This window comes from Momordica charantia (genome assembly GCF_013281855.1).
Source record: "Momordica charantia cultivar OHB3-1 chromosome 10 unlocalized genomic scaffold, Mcharantia_2.0 BLBB01000010.1, whole genome shotgun sequence".
Taxonomy (NCBI): Eukaryota; Viridiplantae; Streptophyta; class Magnoliopsida; order Cucurbitales; family Cucurbitaceae; genus Momordica; species Momordica charantia.
This window is the reverse complement of record NW_028275158.1, coordinates 336,067-353,588: the sequence shown is the minus strand read 5'-3', so window position 1 is coordinate 353,588 and position 17,522 is coordinate 336,067. Positions and strand designations below refer to the sequence as shown.

Genomic DNA, 17,522 nt, shown 5'->3' with positions numbered 1-17,522 from the left:
TGGGAAAATTCTTCAATTTATATATTTTAACCATGTTTAGCCAAACTAAGCAACTCCTCTCCACCAATACTTTCTTCCCTTTTTGTCCCCCCCCCCCCCCCCCAAAAAAAAAAAAAAAGAAAAAACCTAAACCGACAATTTTTAATTTTTAATTTTTTTTTTAACATCAAATTCTCTTTTGCGTTCTTCTAGCTTTGAAGGGTGAAGTATATCTTTCTATATTGGCTTTTTTCCCCCTTCAATTTAATAATACAATTGGTTAATTTATGTCACACCTTTTTAAAATATTACATTACAAATGTAGGCTACATTCTCATAATGAATACATGAAGACGTTAGAATTATTATGAGGGTTCAAAAGGGAAAATTTAACAAATTGGAAGGGGTGAATGGGAAATTATTTGTGCCAACCATTTTTCCTTCTAGTTTCTTCCTAAAAATTTACATTAAAATGAAACTACATATGTTGTAATCCGTTAATAAAATCTTAGATAATTGTCAATACCCAATATAATGACATAAAAAAAGTCTAAGCGAGTATAATTTACGGTAATTAACATATATTTCAAACCAAAAAATTATGAATTAACTCTTTCCCATATGTCTATGTCGTACTGAAAATATATATATATATATATATATATTATAACATAAAAAGATATAGACGACAGTAGTTATTCAATCATCATCAGAAGATTGAAAATATTAGCTGTTTTGTTTGATTAATGCAAATTGCAAATTTATTTAATCATTTATTAAACTGATGAGGAGGAAGTAGTCAAATATATATGCTTGTTCTTTTAACGGCTAAAATGAGATATGTAAAGGGACAATTGATCAAAAGTAATTTTATTGATTAAACTGTCTAAATCTAACTTTAAAAAGTATTAAAAGACAAAATTGTCAAGCTAAGTGCTTCCATTATATATATTTCCTCTCCATCTTTAAATTAAATCTCTACATTTTTTCTTTTAACTAAACAAAGGCGGAATCAGACAAAACATCGATACTTGATTTTATTGGAGGGAAATTTGAAGAGACAGTTATAGTTTATAATTTTTAATTCAGACGCATGAATGGTAAATAGTGTACGGATATAAAATACATATATTTTTTTAATCATCTATTTATTTTCAAGCCATAAAAGAGATGAGTAACTACGTTAAATTTGAAACAAAAAAAGTAAAACATAGAAGCATATTGAAAAGAAAATGGACCTAACAATGATACACAGGCTACTCGTCAATTGATTTTGAGATAGAACCCATGAATATTGATATGGTATCAGAGCCAACAAGTTCAAACAAGCATCCGATCTAAAAATGGGATCCGGCCAAGATCGATAAACCAAAAGAGCCACGATCTTGAGGAGGTCTATTATGAACCATTGTAAAGTCCCTTTTCTTTTCAATGTGGGATCTTTAATATGTTCTTTAAGATCGTGGGTCTTTTGTCTCATCTCGTTTGAATTTATTGGGCTTTGATATTCTTTTCAATGTGGGATCCTCGACAAAAATCAGACAATATTAGAAATAATTTCATGGTTTGGTTTGCATCACTATGTAACAATATACCGTTGTTACTTCAAAAAGTGTAGCATAAGATTAGAAAAAACAGGGAATTATGAAGAATATAAGATTTTTGTATGTTTGCTCTTTTGAGGAATGCTGGGACAAAATGCAACATGCTTCTCGATAAGGAGGGAATATTCATCACATTAAATATTTTATTGTTTCACTTTTTGCCCTTTACAGATATATTTTTTTTAATAATTAGAATATAGTGGTACATAAATATATGGGAACAGAGATTATTAATTAATACATGCTCAAGTTGGCGGAAGATGGAGAAACCAAACAAATTTGAAATGAAAAACAAAAGTCTAATAATATGTACGTCTATTTAGGATCTCTTTGATAACGATATTATTTTTAAACATTATGCTTATATGATCACAACTTTTTTGACTTGTAATTTATTGTTCGAAGCTGGTTTCGAAATACAAATCAATTTTTAAAAACTCAAATTAATTCATTTTCAGTATTTTGTCTTTTGATGGACTAAATTTTGCAAAGATGTTGAAAGCCTGGGAACGGCCTAATTCTTGACCTTCCTTGAGTTAAATAATGGGCCGGCCCATTCCTACCCAGATTCAAAGCCCAGTGTGCAAACAATTAAATATAAATCAGTATGCTACTTAACATCGATGGGGGTGTAGCTCATATGGTAGAGCGCTCGCTTTGCATGCGAGAGGCACGGGGTTCGATTCCCCGCACCTCCATTTTTTTTTATTATTTTTTCTTTTGCCGCCACGTCTTCTTTACCTCGGACTGGGATGGAACCTTATTAAATTTCTCAAAAAGCTCAGGATTAAATTTATATTTTTCCAAAAAAAAGAATCTATATATATAGGTAACCTTCTGAATACGAAAAATTACATCAATCCTCTCGTTAACAATGTTTTGATTTCACAAGACTATATAGTTTTAATTACGTCAACACTCCTAATTTTAGAACCAGCTACCTTTTAAGTTTCTACAAATAATTTGTTTTCTAATGTAATTACTGTAATGTCAAAAGAATATTTTTGATATGTACTTTTATTAAAGCAACGAGAGTCAGTTTGTAGTGATTTTAATTTTTAAACTTCACTGTGTAACAATTTAGTTATTGTAATTTAAAGTTTTGTAACAATTTACTCTCTATGATAAAAAAAATATTATTAAGATTTCATACAGTTTCAATACGTGTAGATGGATAGGAATAAATGTATTTGTAAATTATAAATACTAAATTGTAACATACTATACTAAAGTTTAAGTACTAATTTATTACCAATTTGAAATTACATGGATTAAAACGATCTAAAGTTTATGGACTAAATTGTTACTTAAATGAAATTATATGAACCGAGAATACTATTAAAAATCGTACCAAGAAAATTTAGCAAGAATTTTTCTATTTTAAATACAAATACCTATATATATATATATATATATATTGTTACCCAAAGCTAATTGGACCAAAATGGAGTCCATCCAATATATTATTAAGTGATGGCCACAAATATAGGCTGAAATGTTAGAGAAGATATTGCAAAAAGGGGCTTAGCCTTAGCCCAAGAGATTTCTTCAAGGCTTTTCTTTTCCTATTTTATCTATTCTTCTTCTTCTTTTTGTGGATGGGCTCCCCTACATCTGACTGTCAATTTAATCAGCCCCATTTGCCACATGCTTCTCACTTCAATTTTTTTCTTTTCACAAAATTAAATTATAGAGCTAATTATACAAAGTTGAGTTATTTATTGTAATAATTATTTTTATATATTATATTAATAATGATTTTTATGATTCTTCATACATAATGTAATCTGTAAACTTAGTTAAAGAAATAAAATCGGTATTTTTTTTTTTCTAATAGCTTTCACTTAACAATTATTATTATTTTTTTTTACTAAAAAGATTAACTTATCAGTTAATAATTTCTTTGTCTCAACTTCTCACCCTCTCAAAACACTTTAGAAATTTAGACAAATTTAAATACAGATAACATGAAAATTAGAAGGAAAAAAATATTGGAAGCTGTGATTTATTTATTAATAAGGCTCTGAATATGATGAAGAAAAAGTTAATGGAAAATATATGGTTGGAACATTAAGAAGCAAAAAGAGAACAATAAAATGTGTGGTGTGGCAAATCATGTGGATGAAATTGGTGGATTTTGGGTGTTTGTCCCCCAACACAAAGAACCAACCACATGCTCATTAATGTCTGATTAAATTTGGAGCCTTCTTTCCAATCCTAACATGGCCCTTTTTTTTCTTTTTTCAAGGTCAAAGTTAATTATTATTTGTATATATGTTGACTCAAGCGACTTGGACAATGTATTCTATTACTAAGAATTGCAAATTTCAATAAGTTTATGATAAATGTAAAAAAAAAAAAAAAAAAAGATTTACGATAACTGAGAGAATTAGATGTGCTAGGCTAGAGCTTTCAATTTAATTTTGCAAATAAAAGTCTTAAATTTATGATAGGGTTTGTTTGATAATCATTAATTTAGAACCATATACATGTGCCTTTTATTTTGTTTCTTGTTTAGTATGATTTTGTTCTTCATTTTATGTTTTTCGAAATAATTATGCTAATTTCTTTAAATTTATCTCTTTTAATTAGAACTTTAAATTTATCTTTTGAAAATTAAAATTAAAAACGAAAACAAAAACAACGAAATTGCTTGCTTTAGAGTTGAGAAAGTTTCAGGGTTATCTTTCAACCTCTTGATTAAAGTTTACTAAATATCTCTTTTATTTAGTACGAATCAACAAATTTAACTAACAAATTATTTGCAGTTGCCTTCTCAAAATTAGTCCAGGGGCATTATTAGAATTAAAATGATCTCATTCCCACATTTGATATACTATAAAAAAGAGTCGTACGCTATTTCTACTTTTTAATTAAAAGCTTTGAAATTTGACCCGAAATCATCTTTTATGACTCGTCAATTTCTCGTGTCGTCCTTAAATAAAAATAAAAAGAAAAATGAAAAACTTCAAATTTTATGTCATTGAGACAAAATGTTACTATCATACAGCTTGTTTGTCGTAGATGACTTATCGAATGTTGAATTTCTTCCGCCATCAAGAGAAAGAGTAGATGTCATTTAGTGATGAATTGTTCCTATTGGCAAATATTGAATTTCTTACTTCTTAATAATAATAGTATGAATATGTCCAACATGAATATAGCTCAGTAGTACTTAATATATCTAACTTGTTCCTTCCTTAGAGATCGGAGGTTTATCCTCATCCCCACCCTTATTGTACAAACAAAAATGGTATGAATATGTTCGACAAGTCTTGATCAAAGCATAATTGATAAAAAGTGATCTTATTTTTCAAAAATCTAATCGTTATCGAGCAAATCATGAATGTTAATTGTTCATATGGTCATAACATCACAGTTATGTGTCAATCAAAAATCTCGGTCTTAGATCTTCAATAATGATGCCATCTACCCATGTTTTTTTCCACAAATCTACGACATATTAGGTCCTACCTTTAACATAATGCAACTATCAAAAAATATATAGATAAATTGTAGTTCTTATAACATGATAGGTCGATCAACAAAGTTTATGTGATATATGAAACCGCGTTATAATATGATCCTTTGAAATGAAAAAAATAATAATAATAAATTAATTAATTAATAGAAAATTTAAAATTTAAGACTGTAATTCAAAATCAATATTTATTTTACGGTGAAGATGAGTCAAAAGAAAATTAACTAAATCTAAAATTATGTAGAGAAAGCGAGAAAACGAAAATTAAGTCCAAATTCTATTTTAACTCTGAGCTTTTCAAATTTATTCGATTTTAATTTTTAAATTTTAAAAATACCTATTTAAATTCCCAAACTTTTAGGAAAAAAAAAGGACAATAGCGATTTTTTCCCACGCAATACTCACTTCAATTAATATATATACAATTTTACCATACATATTCAACGTTACATCAGCTATATCTCAAACCACTAAAAGGAAATAATTGGTAGTGGGAAAATAATAATTGTTTACGGGAAGAGAGAGAGGTACATAAATTATAAATATATAAATAAATTAAATTAAAGATTATCCTATTCCATTTGGATGAGTGTCGGTGGATTCCGCAACGATTTGGATTTTGGACCCAACTTTTTATTTTGTCCATTTACAGAAAACTTTACAGTGACGGACATATTTCATCATTCCTCAGTAATCAAAAACTTTATTAAAAAAAAAAACTGAAAAATAAATAAATTTATTCCCACCCTAAGAAGAAATAAATTAAGAATTGGCATTGGCAATGAGGGTTATAAAGTAATTCTCCATCTTAAAAATGGCATAATGCGGTAGATTTTAACATTATTAATTATTTAATTTGACTTAATAGTCGAGCAAGAACATATATTTTTTAAATAGTATTAAGTTTATATAAATTGAAAATTTTTACAATTATATGAGAACAGCCAAAAAAAATTACTCTGGTGACATTTAAAAAAAAAAAGATAAAAAGTAATAATATTTTCATAAATACATATATTTATTTAATGCCATTTGGTATAATTTCATTTTTTAATTTAACCTGAAATGTTAAGATTTAGACGTAAATAGAGTTACGTTCTTCCTTCTTTTGTCACATTCACTTCAAATTAATGATGGTGTGTATTAATTAATTGTGGGTTATACCATAATTTATATATAACTTCTTTTTTAAATCCTAGTTTATATATGAATTATTCCTTAGCTTTTGGACTTTATTCTAAAATTAGAGAATCTATCTTTTTTTTTTTTTCATAAAAAGAACAACATTTTTTTTATGCCGGAGAATGTCCTCTTTTTAGTTTTTGTACATGGCTCTTAATTATTTTGAATTTGGTCATTTTTTTTTCAATTATTCTTAATTTCTCTATATTTGGATTGATCAAATAAGATATGCTTGGTAGCACACCTTATTATGATTTCAACAGAAAAGGAGCTTTTAAACAATTGGCCGTTCCTTACCTCAAAAAAACAATTGGCCATTCCATTGATATATAGTTAGATTTTGGCAATAAAATAAGGCTTTCTATCTAAAATTTAATTGATTAGTAGTTATAAAGACATTTTTTTTAGTAGAATCATGCAAAACAGAATCTTATTATGGTTCAATTATCTTGATTTTCTATAAAAGGTGTTTTTATTAAAAAATGTAAAAAGAAAGGGAAAGTTACAAAATAATGAAGGACAAACGGAGGACAAAGTGAGAATATATAAATTTAATGCCTTTCCATCAAAAAAAATGGAATTATATGACAACATAGAGTTGGAATAAAATTTTGCATTTTGGATGGCTTGAAAGCAATTAAGAAGTTTCTTTGCAATCAAGCTTCCTCAATAAAAATTGGACACTTGGTGGAAATTTTACACAACACAAATTAAATTGACAATCTTTATGATATAAAGTCCACTTTCATTAATAGATTCCCACTAATCAAAATCCTCCCTTTCTTCTTTTCAAAGTAAAACCATCATCTTGAGAAGAGAATACCAAATAACTAACCAAAGAAAAGTGAGATGAAGTAGTGGAATATAAAGTAGTACAAAAGGGTAAGGAATATAAAAGGGGAAGATTGAAGAAGCTGCTTTAAAACTACTACTTTTTAAACAATTAAATACTTGTTATCGTGAGATTTAGTTCTATCTAATTAGCTCTGAACATAAACACAAGTTTAACTCAGCGATAATTGACACCTATTTTTGACCATAAGGTCCTCCGCTCCTACTTGTTGGACTAAAGAAAAATGATGAGCGTGATGAGATTTTGAATGTAATCGAGATGACTTGACTATAGTAGTATTTTAAAATTTTCAATGAAATATAATTGGTTAATAAATTATTCCAAACTGATTGGGGTTGTATTTAAATAAATCCTAATTAATGATTATGAGTAAAAAAAAAATAGTAATTTATTTAATTTTCTAAAAAATTTGGCATTTATGTAAGTTATATTGTCCTATCTTACTTTAATAATATAAAGTTACATTATTATAATGAAAATTGAAGACTAATCAATACTTAAGTTAGATGGAAAAGATTAGGAGATGCTGACCATAACATGGTAGGAGAAAAATAAATGACTTTGAATGATATTTGAAGGCATTGTTTGGCTTTCCCAATATTTTATTTATATGCTAAGAACAAAGTGTGCTTAACTTTTGTTAAAGGCTTATTCACTTTCTGAGCCCAGTCTCATAGAATAGCCAAACATGTTAATTCTTAAATTAGTGAATAATATTAAAAATAGAATTTAATTAGTCTGTTTCTCTAACACTCGTATATGTGAGAACAAGATTGTGTGTGGATTAAAAGTTACTTTTTAAGACACAAATGTTAGAAAATAATACTTTAATTATAGGTGAATGCACTAACAAAAGGATAGATCTTTATCAATTATGCATCACAGATTTAAAATTGGCGATTCTCATTAATTAATGGAGAACAGTGAGATTAATCTTAAATATTTAATTTTGATCATATGGTTTACATAATTCCCATAAGATTAATAGATTTGCATCGTGGACCACACTTCTTAACAAAAAGTATATTGGTCCATAATTAAAATTATTTAATATGCCCATAAAAATTACAAATAAAGGAAAGACAATTAAATTCTATGGTATTCATTAAAAAATGGTGCTGATGCTTAATTAAATATCACTCAAATTGTCAATTTAATTCAACGGTTAATTTGAATTTCTTTCACATTTTCTCCCATTCCAAACTCTAGCAAAAAGTCTATCTTTTTTTTTTCTTCTTGCTAATTTGAATCCTCAGACTGAGATACGTATCTTCTCTTCCTTCTTCATATTGCCCCCAATTTGTAATTGTAATATTTGTGGTTTTGTTTGTTTAATTAAAGGCAAGTCATAGAGAAACTTAGAAACTAAGACATCCTGTAGAGAGAATAGAGTGGCCACAGTCTCTTTCTAAATATAACATAACACAACACAGTGGGCGCAGGTTCAAGTAGCAGCCAGCTAATTCAGTTCCACATCCACCACTCGCTCTCTCTCTCTCTAACGCCATATATATTTTACTAAAAACGCCCTCACGCCCACCTCCAATCCTTCTACTACTTTCATTTCCCTATTCTCTCTGCACAACTTAGTCCAAATCCACAATGGGCTACGGAAGGCTCAACGAGACCGACCCGGGCGGCACCTCCGGGCCCGGACCCGCCCACGATCACCTCCCCACCCCCAATAATCCAAGGAAGCGACGGTTTCTCCTTCTATCTCTCCTCTCCATCCTTCTAATCGTCGCCGCCGCCGTCTCCGCCACCTTCCTCGTCGGAATCCGAACCGCCTCCCACGGCCGCTCCGACCCGAATCTCCCTCTGAAGCCCACTCAGGCCATTTCCAAGGCCTGCAGCCGAACTCGCTACCCGACTCTCTGTGTCAACTCGCTCCTCGATTTCCCCGATTCACTCGACGCCGACGAGCACGATCTGGTCCACATTTCCTTCAACATCACCCTCCAGCGTCTCAACAAGGCCCTCTACTCCTCCTCCGAGATCTCCCCCCTTCAAATGGATCTCCGCGTCCGCTCCGCCTACGACGCCTGCCTCGAACTCCTCGATGACTCCGTCGACGCTCTCTCCCGCTCCCTGCAGTCCATCGCGCCCTCCTCCTCCTCCGACGGCCGCCCTCAGCGCATCGGCTCCTCTCAGGACGTCATTACCTGGCTCAGCGCCGCCCTCACCAACCAAGACACCTGTACCGACGGATTCGCCGAACTCACCGGCGCCGTCAAGGATCAAATGACGGATAAACTCCACAACTTGTCGGAACTCGTCAGCAACTGCTTGGCGCTGTTCTCCGGCAGCGAAACGAGCGATTTCGACGGAGTGCCGATCCAGAACAAGCGGCGGCTGATGGAGGCCGCCGACGAGGAGTCCGGGAACTTCCCCCGGTGGATGAGTCGGAGGGAGAGGAGGTTGCTGACGATGCCGGTATCGGCGCTTCAGGCGGATATTGTGGTGTCTCAGAACGGGAGCGGAACGGCGAAGACGATCGCGGAAGCGATCAAAAAGGCGCCGCAGTACAGCAGCCGGCGGACGATCATTTACGTGATGGCAGGAAGGTAATTTTGTTTGCTCCTTCGTTTACTAACTACACTTCACACCCTTTTGACTTGCGCGTCACCGTCGTGAACTGTTTTCACGTGATTACATTGCAACCCACGCGCCATACACGTACTAATTAATTCTTGCTTGGCATTGGCGTCGCCCATTTACGAAAATATCCTCCTTACAGGTACGAAGAGAAGAATCTCAAGGTGGGGAGGAAGAAAACCAACTTGATGTTCGTCGGGGACGGGAAGGCTAAAACGGTCATTTCGGGTGATAAGAGCATCTTCGACAACGTGACGACTTTCCACACCGCGTCGTTTGGTAATAATTCTCCAAATTCAATTATTTATTAGTTATTTACTTCCATTCTTTTTTTTTCTTTTTCTATTTCTTTATTTTTTGACCAGAATAATTTTCGTGGTTCTTAAAAATGACTTTTGCGTTCTTGAGAAAAAGAAAAAAAAAAAAAAGACAGCCCACGTGTCAATGCTCTACCGGGAGAGCCCTGATTGCATTCCCACGTGCCGCCTCATCATCTCCTTGATCTCCATGTAGACCAAATTACCCTTCTATTATTGCCCCAATTACCCTCTCTCCTTTTTAAAAATTAGCCTTTGTAGGCAAGAAGTGGAGGTCAGAACACATGCCACAATTTCAGATTCATTTCTCTAATTAAATTAAGCAATTAATCATATATATAAATTATATATTTATCCATTTATTAAACCCCACCATTTGGATTGGATATACACTGTTTAAATTAATCAATCTTCACGTCCACTGGTCAATTGCATGAGAATATCATTAAATTTTGGAGACCCGTCTGAGATCTTTTAATTTTCGTCACAGCTGCTACCGGCGCTGGGTTAATCTTGAGAGACATGACATTTGAGAACTGGGCCGGGCCAGGCCGGCACCAGGCAGTGGCGCTCCGGGTTGGCGCCGACCATGCCGTCGTGTACCGCTGCAACATAATCGGCTATCAGGACACTCTCTACGTCCATTCGAACCGCCAATTCTACCGGGAATGTGACATTTACGGGACCGTCGATTTTATCTTCGGCAATGCGGCGGTGGTGTTCCAAAACTGTAGCATTTACGCCCGAAAGGCCATGGATCTTCAGAAGAACACCATCACGGCCCAAAACCGGAAGGATCCGAATCAGAACACCGGCATCTCCATCCACGCCTGCCGGATTCTGGCCACCTCCGATCTCACGGCGTCCAATAGTAGCAACCCGACATATCTGGGCCGTCCGTGGAAATTATACTCTAGAGTCGTTTACATGCTATCATACATCGGCGGCCACGTGCACCCACACGGTTGGCTAGAGTGGAATGCCACGTTCGCTTTGGACACGCTGTATTACGGTGAGTATATGAATTATGGGCCGGGTGGGGCGGTGGGCCAGCGGGTCACGTGGCCCGGGTATCGGGTCATAACGTCCACGGTGGAAGCGAACAAGTTCACGGTGGCGCAGTTCATTTACGGCTCGTCGTGGCTGCCGTCCACCGGAGTCGCGTTTCTCGGAGGGCTAAATGTGTAATTTCGCTAATTGTATTATATTAATATAAAGATGGTAATAAAGAAAAAAGTCGCAAAATCCAAAGGGAGGAAAAAAAAAGGTGGGTAAAAAGTGTCGGCATAAAACACCATATAGTAGTGAAGATTTTTTTTTTCTCTTTTCATTTTATTTTATTTTTGGTGAATGTATGAATATTAATTTATGTTCCATTTTTTCCCTCTTAATTGTATTGTAACTGAATACTATTATCTGATTTTTTATAATATTAGTAACGCGTTCGAATGTCATAATGTATGTGGTTTTTTTTTTTCTTTTTTTACATATTGGATTACTATTTTTTGGGCATGTCATTGTATTTAATTAGAAAAACTTTTAATAAATAACTTTTCCTTTATCTTTAGTGATTTTGATTTTTAAAGTAAAAAATAATAATTATTCAAATAGTGACATTTTGTTTAAATGTTGGTATTACAATTAAAAAAAGAAAGAAAGAAAACAATAAATAGCCGTAGAAAGGGAATTGAAAATCCACTATTTTAAGTAAAAATTTAAAGAGAGAGGAAAAACTTGCCCTATGGGTTATTGGCCTTGACTTTTCCACTAGGGGTTTAATTTGTTAAAATTTATGAGTTCCTTTTTCCTTTTTCTAATCTAGGATTTGGCAGTGATTCAAGCCATTTGTAAAGATCATGGTTAAAAAAGATTTAAAAAGAAACTGATAGTCACCCCTTCTTTTTTTTACTCAATCCTAAAAACTTCAAAATTAAGCAGGTCTTTACTCTTCTTCTAAGTAGTTGGTGGCGTTGGGATAATTAGGTGTTGAATCCTGAGCTTGAGGTATTACACTATTGATATTGAAAAATTTACTTGAGTTTTATGAACAGTTTTGAAGGATGCTTTCATCTGGATGTATAGTTGGTTGAGTTCTGGTTTTTTGTTTTCATATTTTTAAAAAAATGAAGGTTAATTAAAGTAGGACAAGAGAAATCACGAGAGGAGAGGCGAGGTGCATGGAAGCAAAATAAAAGTAACTTTCAATTCAATAATGGCGGTGGCGGTGGCGGTGCCGGTGAAGCGGTGTCGGTGGCCAATGATGAATCTTGAAAAGACAGTGCCAAATTAAACACTAGACAGTACAATGCAAGTCTACAACAACAACCCCTAATTTTTGCATTTACTTTACAACCTAACCCATTCTCCCCTACCCATCACCATCAATATTTATTGCCCTTTTAAACAACATTTTTTTCAAAACGTGCTAATCCCATCGTAGCTTAGTTGATAACACATAATTCTCAAACTAAAATGATCTATTCTTAAGACTGTTACCGAAACTCCGAAATGGCATGACCATTATCAAGACAATCTCTCCATCAATATTCAACCACACATTAGTCCCTGTAGTTAATAGGTAGAGTACATTTAGAAATTTGTCCAATACCATTTCTTATAAATAAAATTTAAAAAAAAAAATTCTCAACGTTAAATTGCCTAATTGTCTTCCACGTCATCTCTTTGATATTTATGTCGAACATCCATATATATTTTATGAAATTTTGTGTGGTTTACAGGTTTGAACTTGAAAATATTGTTTTACATATTAGCTAAATCATCATTCCAAGATGTATGGCCTCCTTTTATTTTATGGATGATTTGTGTTGGATTCGTTGATCTTTGTTTATAATCATTTGTTGAGAATCATGAAATTTGGACGATCGTTAATTTTATGTTTATTTTTGTATAGAATTTCTGGTTCTCTTTCGCGCACACATATTGAAGGGTACCTCTCACTCTCATTATTGTCTAAATTTGGGTTTTATGGAATTGGCATATTTTGGTGCCTTCAATTATTAGATTGGAGATGATAGATTACAAGTGAAATAAATTATTGTACTTCTAACTTCCAAAGATTAAGCTTGTTTACAACTGCTCCAAATCGATTCAATGGTCGTTAAGACAAGTAAAAATAACAGAATAGAGTTTGAAGAAGTAAGTTTTAACTTCTTAATGTGAAGCACCCAAGGAAATTGTTGTGTGAGACTGGAAATATCAGTTTGTTTGATCAAGACTTTTTCCCTGCAAAACCAATATAATTCTTCCCAAGTTAGTCGTGACATTTCACCACAATGTCTTAAGATTTTCATTTTCTTGAGAAAGTTTCTTCTGAGAGAATTGTATGATAGCACTCCAGTCAAATAATGAATACATGAACTCTTTGAATCTTGATAGTTGAACTTCAACCTATGATCAAGATTCAAGTTTAAAACTTTCTATGCACGTAATGAAACTCACTCTAGTGTTCAGCTAATGCTTTCAAATCTTCCTAAATATCAGCAGCTTTGGCTCCCAACATACAATGCCTGATTCTATTCATACAAAAAATATTCCAAACCCACAAAGCAGTAAATCAGGAATTACACCCATAGTGATCTACAAAATCGTACTGATCAACACGCAAACCTGTATGCAACTGGTGTCTGAAGATGATGAACGGATAGATCAGAGGTAAGATGACTGCAGATTTCACGGAATGACTCTTCTTCACGAGTGACTGAACATGAACTCTCGCATCGTATCTTGCAGTTGTTGTCACAGCATTCTCATTGACATTGTCTGGAAACCAGGAAAGAGAAAACCTTCTCGGATTGATTGAAATCTACTACATGTCTGAATCTTCAACTTCTGTGCTGGCAACAAAACTTGGGAATGCCATGGTTATATCCCTGGAATCCATGGAAGTAGTATTAAAGCATGCTAGAGATTATAGAAAACTCAACCAATGATTAGCAAGCATTCTATCAGCAGGTTCGACATTGCTTACACTCATCATTACGTACTTTAAGTATGGTAATGTCATGTTCTTGATCAATGATGGATGCTTCATCACAAACTCCCTCCACTCTTCTTGATCAATTTTTCCATCACCATTCGCGTCTGCTTCATTAAATGTCTGTAGAAGACAAGAAGAGGAAGATAATTCTCGAATGCGAACAGATAACAAAAATGCAAGATACAGAATCAGGCATTAAAGACCTTTTCCACGATTGTTTCAATGACGTCATCCGAAAGAATCAACTCTGATTCATGTAGAAGTGCCAAAACCATTTCCTTCAACTGTGGGAACAAGAATGAGACCATAAGTTGGAGGAAAGTCTTTACTCCAAATTTCATGGTTGACTGTGCAGTATAATTCGTTTACTGAACAGAGCTAAAAAAAAGTGATATTTTCGAAAACGATCAACATAAAATTTTGTCGAAAATGATGCATTCATCAGAAGGATTCTGCACATGAACACAAGAAACTACAGAAGTCACCTCTTCTTGCTCTATAAACCCTGTCTGCCTCAAATCATATAGCCTAAAAGCAACTGCAAAGTAAAATGTAATTGTCAGTATGTCCTTATAAGAATCTAATTCACTTTTGTCTTTTATTAACCAATATGGAATATAAAACATTAAAATAATAATATCAGTAATAGTTCTCACATGTAATTTTGTCTTTAATTGATGCATTAGGATGAAAGATGCCCAATGATCTCACAAACTCCCCAAATTCAATAACCCCATTCCGCTTCAAGTCAAATAAATCGAAAATCTACAATAAAAAAGACCCGCAACTCTTTAAGCAACTGAAAATAAATGGCAGAGACAGATATGGAGATTTGCACCATATAGAGAGTATTAAAGAAGCCAGCTACATACTCTATCTGCAAACAGATTTCTCATATTTTGATTTCTGAACAATGCAAGCTGGAATTCTTCCTGCACATTACATACATGCATTAAACATACAATTTTAGTAATATAACCACAAATGCAAAAGAGAGAGAATTTGAGGCGTTAAATTGGTACGAGTCACCAATTATAATTCTCTTGTAAAGAAAAGCAATAAAAACAACTTGACAATCAAAGTTGTGAACAATTAAAATAATCATCGCCTTCCGAAAAGAGTGGAGAACACTTGAAACATACCCTATGAATCAGCCCATCATCAATAATTGAACTGCTCAGTTTCTTAAAAAGCTCAAACAATGCCTCCACCTCACTCACCGTAACTGCATCCCAAATACACAAGTGATCAAATTTTGATATTGCCTATCATATCATAGTTTATAAACTAGACTATATTGGCAATCTACAGAACAGAACTCGAGCAAACTGAGTTTTGTAGGAGTCTTATAAAATCATTAGCCGACAAGAAATCAAGTTCAAGTGTGAGGAAGTTTAAACTGATGCATTGAGCTTTCTGGCAGAATCGTTGCAATGCACTTTCTAGTTTCTAATCTACATATGTTTGGGATATTTGAGAATAATCTCTGAGTTCTAGATTCAAGCCCCAGGCAAACTGGAGCTGGCTTTGGATGAAACCTCTCTGAGATTAGTTGAGAATCGAGATGAAGCAGAGGAGTAGGAACCGGTACTTCAGAAAATACTCAAGCACGCCACAAAGGATTCTTTTATGACACAAATACTAAAACTTGTGTCATTTTCCAATAGCAGAGGAAAAGAAGTTAAGAGGCTTCTTATGTTACTTACAGGGTGTTTCCGCAGCAAGGACGGTGGGCTCCTCATAACCTGGAGTCTTTGATTTCTTCGAATGATAGCAGCCCATGACAAACTAGCATAGCATTAACCAGTAAGAAACTTCCAGTCACCAAGCAGAAGCAGAAGAACTCTTCAACCTATTATTCAATGGAAAAGCAGCTCCTTTTCATGCCTATAGTTGTGTAAGGTTCGAGCACATGAATTTGATCTATGTCAGACATCAAAAGTGGGTAAAACATGCCATCACCTTGCCCACCATAGAAACCCAAATTTGAAATTCAAAGCATTACAGACAAAAAAAGAACAGTGCAAGAGAAAAGTTCATCTGCAAAAAGTCCATAAGAGCAGATCTAACTTCCCTTCCCCACATGAATCCACCAATTAAAGCCATGTCCAAGCATGTTGAAAGAGAAAGAAAGGAAGAAAAAAAGACACAACTTCATAGACAAATCTACAAACTTCATTTTACTTTTGCAGAAAGTATTAAAATAATAATGAACCCTTCTGGCTCGCATCCTATTACCAACCCTTCAATTTTAAATGTTCAACTTTTTCCCTTTTCCTTTTGTCACGTTGCTCGATTGAACAAAATCGACTTTTAGACCCCTAAATTAACGAGTAAGGAAAGTGAATATGGATGTTGAAATTTAGAAACGAAGCATGCATTATTGGAATATCACTTTTCTCTTAACAGTGCTGTAAAATTTATACCAAATATAAATATTTCAGAAGACTAATAATCTCACATAAGAATACAAATGTTATTTTTACAGGGAGGAAAACCCAAAAACGATATAATGTATTTTTGTATCCGTGGACCATTGGTGCTGATGTAAGCTATCATTTTCAAGGAAACAAAACAAAACAAAAAAATTATTATAACAGTTTCTTTTTTGTAGATAGACGGAAGTTTGGAGTCATCTCGAAGGAATTCGTCAGAAACATTGAAGCTGAAAAGGTAACCCTTCTGTAATTTGGGAGTTAATTAGAGAAAATGTAGAAAATCGAAGTTAAAAGAAACCCATCACAATTTTCTCCTCGTAGACCGCGAGGAAGGAAATTTTCCACAGCTCAAACTGAGAGAACTTCAATTTCCTCTGAGAATAGCACAAAATCACAACCCATTTGGAGAGTTGAAGAAGATGGAACACGAGCATTACCCTAAATCCATTCCCATTAACCCCAGATTGAAGACGAAGAATCAGGAAACGAAACACTGTTTATTACAAAATGAAACAAACAGCCATGCACGGTTTGAAAAGGCAAAATCGAAGAAAGTAGCGGACCTGTTAAGGAGATTGTGATGCTTAATCTCATTTTTCTTACTCGTCAAAATTGAAGATATGAATTTGGCTTCAAACTTCGGCTCTCCTTTATAGGCTTTTTCCACTGGATCTTAATCTGCTGCTCCTTCTCCTCTGGACCCCACGAACTTCACCAAAGTCAAGGCATTTGATAGAATTTTTATAAAAAAATTACTTAATTAAAGTAGTCTCAAAACTAATTAGGATAGATAAATTGTGTACTTGGTCATGATTTGATTTAAATTGACGAGAAAGATTAAATATTAAATAAATTCCTAATACACGGATTAAAATAAATAAGAATGGCGTAAAAGTTATGTCAGTATTCAGTAAGCTATTTTCTAAACTGTACTGAAAAAAAAAAGAAGAAGCTATTTTCTATATATTACGAATTTTCCGTGAGTTTCTTTCTATAGGAATTAATCTGCAAAAAGTCTTTTAATGATTAAGATGGCTTGAAGAGGTTACTTGTTTGATTTTATAACAAAATTATAT

At 33.5% G+C, this 17,522-nt stretch overlaps 2 protein-coding genes and 1 non-coding gene across 5 annotated transcripts; 2 read left to right on the top strand and 1 right to left on the bottom strand.

Moving 5' to 3' along the window:
- Window positions 1–2,208: 2,208 nt before the first annotated feature.
- TRNAA-UGC (transfer RNA alanine (anticodon UGC)) lies at window positions 2,209–2,281 on the top strand. The gene has a single exon. It is a non-coding gene; the product is annotated as a tRNA-Ala (tRNA).
- A 6,099-nt stretch (window positions 2,282–8,380) lies between these two features.
- LOC111011565 (putative pectinesterase/pectinesterase inhibitor 34) lies at window positions 8,381–11,468 on the top strand. Its single transcript, XM_022285388.2, has 3 exons — window positions 8,381–9,663; window positions 9,837–9,973; window positions 10,502–11,468. The coding sequence occupies exons 1-3, from the start codon at window positions 8,702–8,704 to the stop codon at window positions 11,197–11,199; spliced, it is 1,797 nt and encodes a 598-aa protein (XP_022141080.2). The 5' UTR covers window positions 8,381–8,701; the 3' UTR covers window positions 11,200–11,468.
- A 1,593-nt stretch (window positions 11,469–13,061) lies between these two features.
- SOS3 (Calcium-binding EF-hand family protein) lies at window positions 13,062–15,808 on the bottom strand. Of its 3 annotated transcripts, XR_015787687.1 has the most exons (9): window positions 15,715–15,808; window positions 15,151–15,233; window positions 14,881–14,940; window positions 14,665–14,773; window positions 14,494–14,546; window positions 14,212–14,292; window positions 14,016–14,128; window positions 13,639–13,901; window positions 13,062–13,254 (listed from the first exon to the last, which is right to left on the bottom strand). XR_015787687.1 is itself a non-coding variant. In XM_088118312.1 (8 exons), exons 1-8 carry the CDS (start codon window positions 15,788–15,790, stop codon window positions 13,854–13,856), a joined length of 639 nt encoding a protein of 212 aa, XP_087974438.1. In that variant the 5' UTR covers window positions 15,791–15,808; the 3' UTR covers window positions 13,283–13,853. The 3 variants fall into 3 exon arrangements, 2 of the variants coding, with proteins under 2 accessions (XP_087974438.1, XP_022141081.1); XM_088118312.1 differs by lacking the exon at window positions 13,062–13,254 and having other exon boundaries at window positions 13,283–13,901; window positions 14,000–14,128; XM_022285389.2 differs by lacking the exon at window positions 13,062–13,254 and having other exon boundaries at window positions 13,283–13,901.
- Window positions 15,809–17,522: the final 1,714 nt, after the last annotated feature.

Coding starts and splice junctions, on each gene's coding strand:
- LOC111011565 (XM_022285388.2), top strand. CDS start 8,702: ATGGGCTACGGAAGGCTCAACGAGACCGACCCGGGCGGCACCTCCGGG. Junction 9,664..9,836: donor ATTTACGTGATGGCAGGAAG/GTAATTTTGTTT, acceptor TCCTCCTTACAG/GTACGAAGAGAAGAATCTCA. Junction 9,974..10,501: donor TTTCCACACCGCGTCGTTTG/GTAATAATTCTC, acceptor TTTTCGTCACAG/CTGCTACCGGCGCTGGGTTA.
- SOS3 (XM_088118312.1), bottom strand. CDS start 15,790: ATGGGCTGCTATCATTCGAAGAAATCAAAGACTCCAGGTTATGAGGAG. Junction 14,941..15,150: donor ATGATGGGCTGATTCATAGG/GTATGTTTCAAG, acceptor TGTAATGTGCAG/GAAGAATTCCAGCTTGCATT. Junction 14,547..14,664: donor AATTAAAGACAAAATTACAT/GTGAGAACTATT, acceptor TTTACTTTGCAG/TTGCTTTTAGGCTATATGAT.